At 42.1% G+C, this 14,104-nt stretch overlaps 1 protein-coding gene across 1 annotated transcript in view; it reads right to left on the bottom strand.

The window, feature by feature from the left end:
• Positions 1 to 8,821: 8,821 nt before the first annotated feature.
• Positions 8,822 to 14,104, bottom strand: part of ddx1 (DEAD (Asp-Glu-Ala-Asp) box helicase 1) — a 37,053-nt gene continuing 31,770 nt past the window's right edge. Inside the window, exons 24-27 of the mRNA XM_080453674.1 lie at positions 13,611 to 13,706; positions 12,983 to 13,103; positions 9,414 to 11,181; positions 8,822 to 9,283 (exon numbers count right to left, since the gene is read on the bottom strand). Of these exons, the coding sequence (XP_080309800.1) occupies positions 11,051 to 11,181; positions 12,983 to 13,103; positions 13,611 to 13,706 (348 nt within the window). The 3' untranslated portion in view covers positions 8,822 to 9,283; positions 9,414 to 11,050. The remainder of the gene's footprint in view (positions 9,284 to 9,413; positions 11,182 to 12,982; positions 13,104 to 13,610; positions 13,707 to 14,104) is intronic.

Raw genomic sequence — 14,104 nt, 5'->3', positions numbered from 1 at the left:
CATATATATATATTTTTATATTACACTGTTTAGACTGATTATAGCTTATTGGTATACCTAGGATCCGAGATTGCTATTTCTACGCATTTGATGTATTACGTTGTGTTTACCTTGCTTACAGTAAGTCACTCTGGATTCAATTGTAAATTGTTCAAAAAAAAACATTTCATACTCTGGTGAAGTTGACCATGCAAGTTCCCTTGTTTAGTTCTAAAACCAACTGACTAACACTTATCAGGAATGATACAGGAACAGTCATTTAGCAGACGCTTTTATCCAAAGCGACTTACAATAAGTGCATTCAACATAGGTAGGGAACAAAACTAATAATCACCAGAAGCATTAACTGCATTCTCTTCTAAAACAAGCAACCAAGAGAACACCTAGCGCTAAAGTAAAAGTGCAATATATCAGCTACCTACTTTCATAAACAGATGCGACAAAATAGGAAAATCAAATGAGCAAGAGCTAGAACAAATAAGTGTATCGAATAAACAAGATCCAATAAAACAATAAAACAAGAGTTCGTACAACTAGTTAACAACAAGTAGGCAAGGCGAAGAGGAAGGGTAGTGTTTCCTGAAGAGGTGGGTTTTCAGCCTGGGCAGTGTCACTGCCCATCTTTCGCCGCAGGCTGAAAACCCACCCACCCACACACCCACACACCCACACACACACACACACACACACACACACACACACACACACACACACACACTACATTACATTACATTACATTACATTACATTACAGTCATTTAGCAGACGCTTTTATCCAAAGCGACTTACAATAAGTGCATTCAACATAGGTAGGGAACGAAAACTACTAATCACCAGAACAAGTGCATTTTCTGCTAAAACAAGCAACCACACGCAACCACACGCAACCACACCACATCACATCACATCACATCACATCACACCACATCACATCACATCACATCACATCACATCACATCACATCACATCACTGAAAGACAAGAGATATCATTGATACCATTGAGAATGTGGTTTCTAAATGGACCCTTACAGGTCTGTAACACTCAGAAGGTTTGAGAACCACTACAATACTGCATGTGTGGATGTATTTTATTTAGTAAAATCAGATGACCCCCCCCCCCCCCCCGACCCCAAAAGAAACTTGCGGACAACTCTATGTAAGCATGCTAAATTCCAATTTCACTTCCTAAAATAAGTTTGACACTTGCTTCGGCCTACACCCATGCGTGCATGTGTGAGTGTGAGTGTGTGTGGGTGCACGCATTCAGAAGGCTCTGAACAGTTGGTTGGTCAATAGGCTCTTTAATGCAGAATGCACAGTATCCGTGAGAATTGAGGAAGTAACAAATTTGTCTTCTCAAGAAGTGGCACACTTGCGGTCGCTGACCTCCTATGTCCCACAGACAGAGTTAAGACTGTAACCAATGGCAACAGACATTTAGCACATTATGTAGAGCATTGGTTTTCAAAGTGAGGCCTGGGGACCTCCAGGGGTCCTTGAGGGGTTCCAGCAAAAAGGAGGAACAGTTGAACCACTTGAACACAGTACTTTACAGCCTTCCTAGAAAGGTACTCGAGTAAACGTAAAATATTTGTCTTGGGAATGTACTCAAGTAAGAGTAATAAGTCACCATGGTCTCTGTGTCACTAACACCTTCAACACAAAGCCTCAACACAGAATGTCTTGGAAACACCCTCGATCCAAGCACTGGCACCAGCTCGACCTGGTCCTCACAAGGCGGCCCAGTCTACCCAGTGTCAGGCTTACACGTAGTTACCAGAGTGCTGATTGTGATACCGATCACTCTTTGGTGTGCTGCAAGGTGAAATTGCGGGCAACGAAACTGCATCGCTCCAGAAAGGAGGGCAGACCTCGCATCAACACCAGCAAGACACACGACCAAGGGAAAGTGCAGGAATTTGCACGAGAGGAATCTCTTCCGGGCCCACCCAGTGCCAGTGCCAACGCCTACGAAAGATGGACACAACTTCAGGGATGCCGTCTACAATGCTGCCAGGTCCGCCTTTGGAAAGAAGAACAGCAAGTCGGCAGACTGGTTCGAGGAAAACTCTGAGGAAATGATATCTATCATTGAGAAGAAGAGAAGTGCCTTGGCGGCCTTCAAACGCTGACCTAGTGAAAAGAACCTGCTGATCCTTCGGGCTACCCGCAGTACAGTGCAACTGAGTGCCAGGTGATGCGCCAATGACTACTGGCTCCAGCTATGCTCTCGGATACAGAACGCAGCTGACATGGGCAACATCAAGGGTATGTACGAGGGAATCAAGCAGGCATTGGGACCAACGCAGAAGAAAATCACCCCTCTGAGGTCTGCCACGGGTGAGGCAATCAAGGACCGGACACAACAGATGAAGCGATGGGTAGAACACTATTCTGCTTTATATGCCAAGGACAACATCGTTACAGAGGATGCCCTAAATTCCATCGAAAGCTTGCCTGTGCTGGAGGAGCTCAATAGTCAACCAACACTCAAGGAACTCAGCAAGGCCCTGGATTCTCTTGCCTCTGGCAAGGCACCGGGAAATGATGGCATCCCTGCCGAGGTCTTGAAGTGCCACAAAGACTCCCTCACCATCGAGCTGCACGGAATCCTCTGCCTCTGCTGGAGAGATGGAACAGTGCCACAAGACATGAGGGATGCTAACATCGTCACACTGTACAAAAACTAAAGGTGACAGGAGTGACTGTAATAACTACTGTGGCATTTCTCTCCTCAGTACTGTTGGGAAGCTCTTTGCTCGTGTCGCATTGAAGAGGCTCCAAGCACTGGCAGAGAGGGTTTACCCAGAATCGCAGTGCGGATTCCGAGCCAACAGGTCTATTATCGACATGGTCTTTTCCCTCAGGCAGCTACAGGAGAAATGTAGGGAACAAAGGCAGCCACTCTTTGTAGCCTTCATAGATCTCAAAGTCCTTCCATGAGGACACAAAGGGTATCAAAGACCACACAAAGTGGTCTTTGATGGCTCAACATCAGGTGCCTTTGGCATCCGAGTTGGAGTGAAACACGTCCTCGCGCCCACCCTGTTCGGGATCTTCTTCTCTGTCCTGCTGAAGCAAGCCTTCAGATCTGCCATAGAGGGCATCTATCTCCAGACCAGGACAGATGGAAAGCTCTTTAAAGGTTCTATGACATTCATTTTCACTTTTTTCATTTATTAGGTTTTTTTGGGGGTTTTATGACCTCAATTACACCCAAAAAATCTGAACTTTGAACATTCAGTGGATTTTCTGGGGTCTGGGGTTTTCTGAATAATTAGGCTGAAAAGTAAACTGAGCTTGGCCCTTCGGCAGTGAGGTCACAGCCGATTAATCCCGCCCACTCTCCTCCTCGCCCCTCCCCTCCCCTATCCTTTCCTTTGGGGGGGGGGGGGGGGGGGGGCGGAGCAGAGGCGATGATTGACAGGCAAAATCCCTCACCAGCGACACCCGCAGGCAAAGATTTATTTTTCATTGCAGTTGAAAAGGCTTTAGAAATGTGAGAGAAAAACACCTGCCATGGATCAATGGAGTGGAATTTTTTGTTAAAACTTCCTATACACGTTTGAAGGACCATGACAAAGACTTTAAATGTGTGGTAAAACTGAATGTCATGAATCCTTTAACCTTTCCAGATTAAAACTGATTCACTGCCAATCACGTAGATCTACGCGAACCTATTTAAAGCCGCCACGTGCCAATCGCGTAGATCTACGTGAACAAAAAAAAATATATATATATATATATTTTTTTTTTATACCAAGGAGATATGATTTTTCGAAGATCTAGACTCCTATCCACTTCCTTGTTAACTTAAAACTTAAAAATTCTGTATCTCGGCTCCTGAGTACTTTTTTTTTTTCAATGAAAAAAATATGAAAATACCTCTGGCAGTTAATGGGTGAGCAAAGTCCAAAGTTTAAGTGATGCAGCGATCACCACCCACTCAGCTGAAGAGTTACAGCAGCTCATGAGCCGCGTCAGCGAGGCATGCCACAACTTCAGACTTGCAATTTGTGCTGGCTGAGACTGAGGTCCGCCAGTGGGTGGTGCTGTTTTCTAAAATTACTGGGAGGGTGCCTTTATTTTAGGACAGGTGTCTGTTATTTATAATTACGTTTCTGTTCAAGGTGTAATAGATTTATGATTAGCAGTGCAGCATACCAGTTTCAGTTTGGTGTTTGAAGGCAGACAGATGTCCTCTCTGTTTTCTTGTGTGACAAATCCTTGTCTGTGAGTATTATTTGTATGTTCATTGTGTATATCAAATTAATGTTCATTTATGCTGTATTTGAATCCAATTGATGATGTTGTAACTGTTATAATTGTATTTCAGTTTTACTCCTTGATTTTGAGAGAGTTAACACCTGATACCCTTGTCCGGAGTTATCTTTCTGCCTAACTGCGCCTGTCAAAGCAGTGAGGGCAGAACACAATTAGCCTGAAAAAAACACAGGTCATGGGACAGGATGTGGACTCACCACCTAACATCAGGATATCCAACTATGTATTGGAGGTTGTCCAGGACTTTGTGTACCTGGGTTCAACAATCTCTGACTCCCTCTGTATTGACCAGGAGCTCAACAAGCGCATTGGCAAGGCAGCTACCACCATGTCCAGACTTACAAACAGGGTGTGGACCAACAGTAAGCTGACACAGCAAACCAAGATCCAGGTCTACAGAGCATGTGTCATGAGCACCCTCCTGTATGGCAGTGAGTCCTGGACATTACACGCTTGGCAGGAACGTAGACTTAAAGGTTCGATGACATTCATTTTCACTTTTTTAATTTGTTATGTTTTTTGGGGGGTTTTATGACCTCAATTACACCCAAAAAATCTGAACTTTGAACATTCAGTGGATTTTCTGTGGTCTGGGGTTTTCTGAATAATTATGCTGAAAAGTAATCTGAGCTTGGCCCTTCGACAGTGAGGTCACAGTCGATTAATCCCGCCCACTCTCCTCCTCGCCCCTCCCCTCCCCTATCCTTTCCTTTGGGGGGGGCGGAGCAGAGGCGATGATTGACAGGCAAAATCCCTCACCAGCGACACCCGCAGGCAAAGATTTCTTTTTTCATTGCAGTTGAAAAGGCTTTAGAAATGTGAGACAAAAACACCTACAGTGAATCACTGGAGTGGAATTTTCAGTTAAAACTTTTTGTACACGTTTGAAGGACCAGGACAAAGACTCTGAACGTGGTGTAAACATGAATGTCATGATACCTTTAATGCCTTCCACATGCGCTGCCTTAGACGCATTATGGACACCACCTGGCAAGACAAAGTGCCAAACAACACCGTCCTGGAGAGTGCTGGAATCCCCAGCATGTACAGCACTCTGAAACAGAGACGCATGCGCTGGCTCGGTCATGTGGTGAGGATGGATGATGAACGGATTCCTAGGGATCTCCTCTCTGGAGAATTAGTTCAGGGAAAAGGTCCTATAGGCAGACCTAAACTGTGCTACAAAGACATCTGCAAGAGAGACCTGAAGGCCCTGAAAATCGACCTGGACACCTGGGAAGCTGCAGCATTAGATCAAACGGCTTGGAGACGGATCGTTCAGGACGGTCTCTCCAAGTTCGAAGAGACTTTTGCCCAGCAGTCCGTGGCGAAGAGACTGAGACTGAAAAATGAGGCCCAAAGCCAGACAGACAGACCATCATCAGTCTTCCCCTGTGTGAAGTGCGGAAGGAATGCAAATCCCGCATAGGTCTATTCAGCCACAACCAACACTGCACCAAAAGCAGTAGAACCCCTATCCAGAGCACGACTCCAGTCTCTTGAGACTGACGGATGCCAATGAAGAGTAATAAGTGTGAAGTGGGCGGTGTGGTCACAGTGGTCATCACAGTGATGGAAGTTCACTTAAAGAAAAGTAATATTGTGGACCAACCATTGTACACCCCCGTGCGGCCCTTTTTCGGCCGCACGGCTTGGGGGTCAACCCTGCTAAAACACTCCCAAAATGCATAGAAAACTATACATTATACCTATAACACAATGGTCTTACACCTGCATCACAGGCTACTACATCACACTTACTGTAACATGGTTGTAACAAGTTCTATTCAGACCATAATCACAAGGAAATTAAATGCAATGCTTCAGCCATACATCAGATATGTATTGTGTGACATGAGCCTTTTCAAATGCATGCAGTCTCAGCCCCTCTATTTCCACATACCATGCCAACAATGCAAGAGAATGAGACAAATATAATAGCGTTAGAAATGTTAAATAACAACATGGGGCATACTGTTTCAAATTCACTGTTCACAAGTAAATAAAACAGCCTGTCTGCTATTGAAAAAACGCGCCTCTGCTGCTTCCCACTGAGCATTTTTCGGGCTATTAGACGTCTAAAATACGTCTAAGGGCTAGGCTAAAACGGGGTTATAATTGGTCTAACAGTGAAAGTTTTTTAGCGGTCTAGGCTTAGCCTAGACGTTGATTAGCTGTTTTTAAGCGTCTATTTATAGACCGTCTATATTATAGACGTTGAAATGACGTCTATAATATAGACGTCTATATATAGACGCTTAAAAAACAGCTAATCAACGTCTAGGCTAAGCCTAGACCGCTAAAAAACTTTCACTGTTAGACCAATTATAACCCAGTTTTAGACGGAGGTCTAATAGACGACTATGGCTCAGTGGGTTGCTAATTAACAATAATCAGGCATGCAAACAGCCCGAGGTGAAAAAGGTGACAACATGTTGTTTTCTTTCGGGTCAGGTGTCACACAATTGCCCTATTTGAGTTCAAAAAGGTGACTGTAGCTGAAAAGTGACACTTTTGCATGTCTGAATAATGCATTGCACCTGTGTTGAACCTGGGATTCCCAGGCTGGGCCTGGGAATATACCATTTGACAAGATAGGGGAGAATAGGGGAGATACAAGCAGTTGTGAAGAATGAAATACCCTGTGAAAGCAATCATTTTGCATTGGTAGTTATTTTACTGAAATTTAATAACAGAATAATCAACGCAGATAGACAGACATTCATGGATTTATTTTTCTTTAAAAAAATATATATATATATATTTTTTTTCTTCCTGGAGCCAGGGTATGGCAGCTGCAATACCCTGCCATACCCAATTGACGCACACCTCTGCCCCTCCTCCCCCCAGAGACATTTCAGTCCCTGCGAAGAGATGAATGTCAACAAAAAGGGATGAAGGGACTGAGCCTAGTTCAATATGCAAAACAATGCATTGGCGGGTCCCTACTGGTATAGACTATTAGTGCAACTGTATTTTGACTGCATCTTGAAAGAATGTTTTGGCTTATGTATTTGACAGCTCTAATGATAAGTAAAGTTTCACGTTTTTATTTTCCTTAATTTCCAAATATCAATTGTTCTATTGCAAACACCAAGGAATCAGAATGAACTGAACACAACACTTTTATTTCAGAAAGAAAAAGTGGTCACGTTACTCAAATTGAAAATGCATTTTAGATTAAATAAAAGAGAAATAAAGAGACTTAATTCAGCCATTTAACTGCATCCTTCAGAATTTAAATAAATAAAATAGGCATTTTCTGTTAAGTTAGAATTACAGGTAATCACCTACCCTGCTTGCAAAGCTTGTGTACTATTGTACTACACAATGCTAGCTGTATATATGTGACAGTTTTTAACATCAAATGAGAGGAATGCCACCACATCGATGACAATGAAAAGTTAACTTAACTAGAGGGAGAACTATAGGCCTCTCAGCTTCCAAACCCTGAAAACTCTCATTGTTAAAAAACTAAACAAAATATACAACTGATGACATGACATTGTGTCTAGATCACTGCTTTATGGACAAGATATCATTCATGATCAGTTTGAACACACATCTCCCTTCTTCTGGTGCCAACTGCCAAGGGAAACTGTAAAGTAGCCATGAGTTAAATGTATAAAGGAGGGCTCGCGTCTCTTGTTGAATGCTATATCTTTACCGTACTGTCCTCTCCTTCAACACAGAACAGTCTGTGTGGACGTTTCTGTGAGGATGGTTGAGAGGTACTTTGGTACAGCTGACTCACAGCAGAGACTCAAACATGCAGGTCGTTGTCAAGCCCATGGATCAGGGGTCTTCAACAGGGGGGTCCGGGACCCCTAGGGGGTCCTCAGAGTTACTACAGGGGGTCCGCCAAATCTTTGTGTGATATGATTTTTTTTTTTTACCTTAACCACTTGAACCCTAGCATTCCTTTTCTGAGGAGAACTTTTGCCAAAAATAGGAGATCTACAAGCTCACAACGCCTCGCGCTGCGAGGCGTTGTGAGCTTGTAGATCTGCTATTTTTGGCAAAGAGGTATAGGTGTAGAGGGGGAAAAAAAGAGCAGACCAAGTAAACAAAAAAAGTTAAATCTGAAACACAATTTTATACAATATAGAGGGGGTCCCTGCTTCATCTCTCTCTCAGCTAGGGGGTCCTTGGCCTGAAAACGTTGAAGACCCCCTGCCATTGATATAGAGACCTCGATACCTCATTGGCCTCTGCCAATGAGGAAAACGCGCCAATCACAGCGCGTTTTTTTTCCCGGGACTTGTCAGAATCTAGTTGTATAACAATATCCTGTTATATTTTTTTATACAACTAGATTCTGCCAAGTCCCGGGAAGGACACGCTGTGATTGGCCAGTATAGTCGGGAAGCTTGCCTTCTCCAAAATGGCGGCCGAGATACAGACGCCTCAGAGCCGGAGGAGGCGCCTACCCTTTATATGTCTCTATGGTCAACCCACCCAATGTGAAGGCCAACATCCAGGACAAGGAAGGCGTCTCTCTCCCCCCCCCCCCCCCCGACAAGCAGAGGCTGATCTGGGGAAAGGAACTAGAAGATAGACTGTGTTACTAAAACATCCAGAAAGAATCCACCCTCCACCTCTGTAACTGCAAATAATTACATAACGAGGGCTTTTCAAACAATATATTTGTTACCTAGCTTATGTGACATTGGCTACATGGCTTACAAAGGTTTTGAATGCATACACCACTCAACGTTTTAGGTAATTAACATGGCGTTAAAGTCACCTAATACACCATTCAATTAAATTATTAGATTACGAACAGAAGATGTAAGCAATTTTCATTGCAGCTTTGAAAGTATAGGCTACAGCAATTCTTCATCGGTTTTCCTCAGCCAGCCTCTTCCAATACTAAAGTCTGGCTTCTTGTTTGCCAAAGGACAATTTAGCAGCTGAACCACTAAACCCCTCGTGTAGGATATTCTTCTCACATTTCTCAAACCTTACAGGTTCCATTCAACAAGAGACGTGAGCCCTCCTTTATAAATAGACAGTAAATCAAACATGGCATTATACCGACGGCTTCTATGATGCATTTTGGGAACGTTCAATATGAATAGAACTCTAGAAATTAAGCTATTAAACTTAAAAAACTGTTCCAATTAAACATGTTTGCTACTACCTGCAGAATATCTACGGCTCAAAACATGATCCTACAATGAAAGTTTGGACGCTAGACTTGAAAACCTAAAGAAAACAAAAAAAAAATCACACAATGTCACACAGCTGCTTGCTTGGAGAAATGATCCAGTTAGGACTGCAGGAGCACTAATGTGGGGTTCTTCTGGGACCCTCAGGGTTCCTTGAGGGGCTGTGTGGATGTGTATGTGTTCTGTACGTGTGGAAGTGTTTTATTTAGTAACGCTTTTCCTTTCAAAACAAAACAAAAAACCTATAGCTTTAACCAAAAGACATCACTTGCACTACCGTTAAATGAACAGTGTAAATTATTCTATTCCTTCTCTATGAGAGGTCATATTGTCTCTAAATCACAAACATCAGCCTATTTTCTTGTAGTTTCTTTAGTGAATGAAGCGATTCTACCTCCGAAAATCAACCCCCCCACCTCCCAAAAGAAATAAAAGCTCAACTCAACGTAAACATTATTAACCCATTAAGACCTGGAACTGTGTCATTTTTTGATTTGAGCTAAAAAGCATTATTTTACACTTTGGGCTATTCAAAAATAGCAGATATACAAGCTCATAGCGCGGCACCGAGTGCCGCGCTACGAGCTTGTAGATCTGCTATTTTTGAAAAATCGTGAAAATGTGTGAAAATCTTTGAATATATATATTTTTAAAGCAAACATTTTTAACTAAAATCGTTGCTTCTGGGGGGTCCCTGGAACAATATTTTGATGGGGGTCCGCGGCCAAATACATATCATTTTGGGGGTCCTTGACATGAAAAAGATTGAGCACCGCTGATATAGAAACAAACGTTTTTCAGAAAACTGTTGAGATTTAGGAGACATGTAGAATCGGCTTCAGGTCTCAATGGGTTAAATGAACAGTGTAAATTATTCTATTCCTTCTCTATGAGAGGTCATATTGTCTCTAAATCACAAACATCAGCCTATTTTCTTGTAGTTTCTTTAGTGAATGAAGTGGTTCTGCCTCCGAAAATCAACCCTCCCGCCCCCCAAAAAGAAATAAAAGCTCAACTCAACGTAAACATTATTACTGTAATTGCAATTTCCAAATGGGGTTTCACTTCCTAAAATAAGATTTGACACTTGCTTCGGCTTACAACAAGTGTGTGTGTGTGTGTGTGTGTGTGTGTGTGTGTGTGTGTGTGTGTGTGTGTGTGTGTGTGTGTGTGTGTGTTAGGGCATTCACAGAATAGTCGAATATTCGAATATCAAACCGACTATTCGACTATCAAACCACTATTCGATTTTTCGGGGAAAAAATAAAAATAAAAATCATTTTTTTTTTTAAAGATTTTTTTTAAAAAAGTGGCTTTTCTAGAGCAGACGCGCAGCTGTGAGCTCTGGTGTGACGTCAACTCGCATTCCTTGAGTCGAGTCATCAATGCCATTGAAAAAAAAACAAAAAAAAAAAAACGTTTTTTTAATCTTTTATAATCAAACCGAATAATCGACTATTCGAATACTTTTGGGTCGAATAATTCGAATACCATAAATCACTATTCGTTAATGCCCTAGTGTGTGTGTGTGTGTGTGTGTGTGTGTGTGTGTGTGTGTGTGTGTGTGTGTGTGTGTGTGTGTGTGTGTGTGATGTTCAGAAGGCTCTGAACAGCTGGTTGGGCATGTATCCCAGGTGGAGGAAGGAGGTCTGGGCCTGGGTCTCCAGGGTGGCCAGCTCCTGGACGGTGGGGGCCAGGGCGTCCACGTGGCCCTTGTAGTGCCCACCTGGAAGGAACATGGTTAACCCATTAAGACCTGAGAAGATTCTAGAAATGTCTTCTAAATCCTAAAAAAAAATTGAGAAAAAAAAACATTTTTTTTTTTCCCCTCGATTTTTCAAAAATAGCAGATCTACAAGCTCGTAGTGCGGCACTCGGTGCCGCGCTATGAGCTTGTATATCTGCTATTTTTGAATAGCCTAAAGAAATCTAAAGTGACACAGATGCGTTCCAGGTATCAATGGGCACATGGTTGTCACATGGTTGTCACATGGTTGTCACATGGTTGTCACATGGTTATCACACGGTTATCCAGACAAAAATGCCTTCTAAAAATCAGTAGTCTCACACTTTCAAGACGTTTCAAACAGAATATTAGTGGAATAAATCACTTAAAGGGATTGTAGGCGATTCAGAGATAAACAAAGAAAAAAACTCCAGCAGTTCGTTTCCCCGACCACCAGGGGGTGACGCAGGGAGGACTTCCATAGAGTTAAGGAGACTTCTAAACGGGCCATGCCGAATATAGGGTTCTTTATTCGGATACAATTCGCGGAACTGCCCGCCCCTGCCGGTTCTCTGAATTTTTATTTTTAAATAGGCTCTTTCATGACAAATTGACCACATATATGAAGTTAAACAACTAAATTCTATCCAAACGCTATCTGAAAAGTAAATTATGTGCCTCAAAAACGAAGTTTGAGAGCGTTTTCAAACCGAAAGTAAAAAGTTCACACGGACACGGACGTGCACAGATGCGCACATGCGTGCGTTAATTTACGGCCCGACACATACATAAACAGTAGGGAAATACGGATTTCAGAAAGAGGACTGTGTTTCAATGCAGGAAAACACCCCAGCATCATTATATAGTGGCTGATAGAGGGGAAAAAATGCTAAATATATATATATAGATATTTTTCAAATTTAGGCTTAATGTTGCCAACAATCTCTTTAAATATAATCTGTAATTGTTCCTCATCCACTATTTTACAATAAATCATTAAAAAACAACAACATTTGAAGTGAAACAGCAGTACAGAATGACATATAGACATATAACAATGTTACATTGTATGTTACAATACATGTTTCAGGCCCTAATTGAACTGCCCACACATAGATAGGACTGACTCTTTATTTATCAATATGATATTTACCGGCCACAGTACAAAAGGTTACACGTTTATATATCTAATCTACAAGCTTGTAGTGTGTCGTTGAGAGCTTGTAGATCAGCTATGAAGAAATGCCCTAAATGCCCAAAATAGGGAGGCTGGAGGAATGTGGACGTCATCGAAAATAATGATGGAAATATGACATGCATGTTAATTTCATCCAGATGTTTTTATACTGATGGATGGAAACAGAACTGATGATAATAAATAGTGCCAGCCTTAAAGGAGAATTTTGGACTAAGGTTTTCTTGCCTTTTCTATGATGTTATGATATCTTAGGATGAATGGTGCAGTAGAAAAATGTCATAACTCCATCCCGGGTCTTTTTTTTGTTGTTGAGATCTGACGTTCATAGTGACAGAAAACTATGCAAAAAAACCAAACAAACAAAAAAAAAACCTAAGTCTCGCTAGACGAGATTGATCTTGTCTAGCAAGACCTCTGTTTATTTATTTATTTTTTATTAAAATATGCGATCTAGCGCAAGGCCTATTGGCGCATGTTTTAAGCTGTGGTGGACCCGGGATGGAGTTATGACATTTTTCTACTGTACCGTTCATCCTAAGATATCATAACATCATAGAAAAAGGTAAGAAAACCTTAGTCCAAAATTCTCTAACTCACACCTACCTCCTAATGTCTTCCTCTGGCCGTATGTCACCTTGCCGTCAAAGTCGTCCAAAGGAACCTTAATATCAGGCTCACACTGAGTGATGGTGCACTTCAGATGTTCCTCTACCTCTGACAACAGCTGGGGAGGAGAGAGAGCCAGAGACACAGAGACAGAGACACAGACACAGACACAGACAGACAGAGAGACAGAGAGACAGACCATTAAATACAACATGATGAAAGGAGAGTAAAGTTTCTCTCATCCTGAAACCTAGACCAGTGGTTCAGGCCGTGACCCAAAATAATCATATTTGAACTAGGGACCCCCCCAAAATAATCATATTTGAACTAGGGACCCCCCAAAATAATCATATTTGAACTAGGGACCCCCCCAAAATAATCATATTTGAACTGGGGACCCCCCCAAAATAATCATATTTGAACTAGGGACCCCCCAAAATAATCATATTTGAACTGGGGACCCCCCCAAAATAATCATATTTGAACTGGGGACCCCCCCAAAATAATCATATTTGAACTGGGGACACCTCTTTCTCATTATACCAGATGTACATATAGTGCATATATAGATGTATATATAGATATACATAGATGTATATATAGTTATCTATATGGCTTGGCTCACCTCTTTCTCATTATACCAGATGGTGCAGCCTCCGTCCTCCTTCAGTCGGGTGTTGTAGCAGCCTCTGCCTCGGTTGGCGCACACATGGTACCACACCTGTATGCACATACACATGTATTAAAACAACACACCTGAATACACACAAACATGTATTAAAACAAAAATAATCTCACAACAGCGTGAAAGGACACTGATTTTGTTTTAGGTATCATCGTTCTAAACCCGTGCTCCTGCTTTTCTACACACAGCCAACCAGTTGAAGAAATCACAGATGGAGGCTTTAACCTGTGCTTTTATGAAACATCTCAGACCATTAGGGGTTTATGGAAGACACTTCTGAACATGTATTCTACTGCCAGTTTGAACGATTCAAATACTGTTTTAGTTGTAAATGAACTTCAATGATCTATTATTACTGTATGACGTTGCCATGTGGGTTAGGGTTAAAGGAGAATACCGGACAAATTAAGTGTTGTCTTTGATGTCTCGTTACT

Source organism: Gymnoscopelus braueri (assembly GCF_963280865.1).
Source record: "Gymnoscopelus braueri genome assembly, chromosome: 16".
Taxonomy (NCBI): domain Eukaryota; kingdom Metazoa; phylum Chordata; class Actinopteri; order Myctophiformes; family Myctophidae; genus Gymnoscopelus; species Gymnoscopelus braueri.
This window is presented reverse-complemented; position numbering and strand designations above follow the sequence as displayed.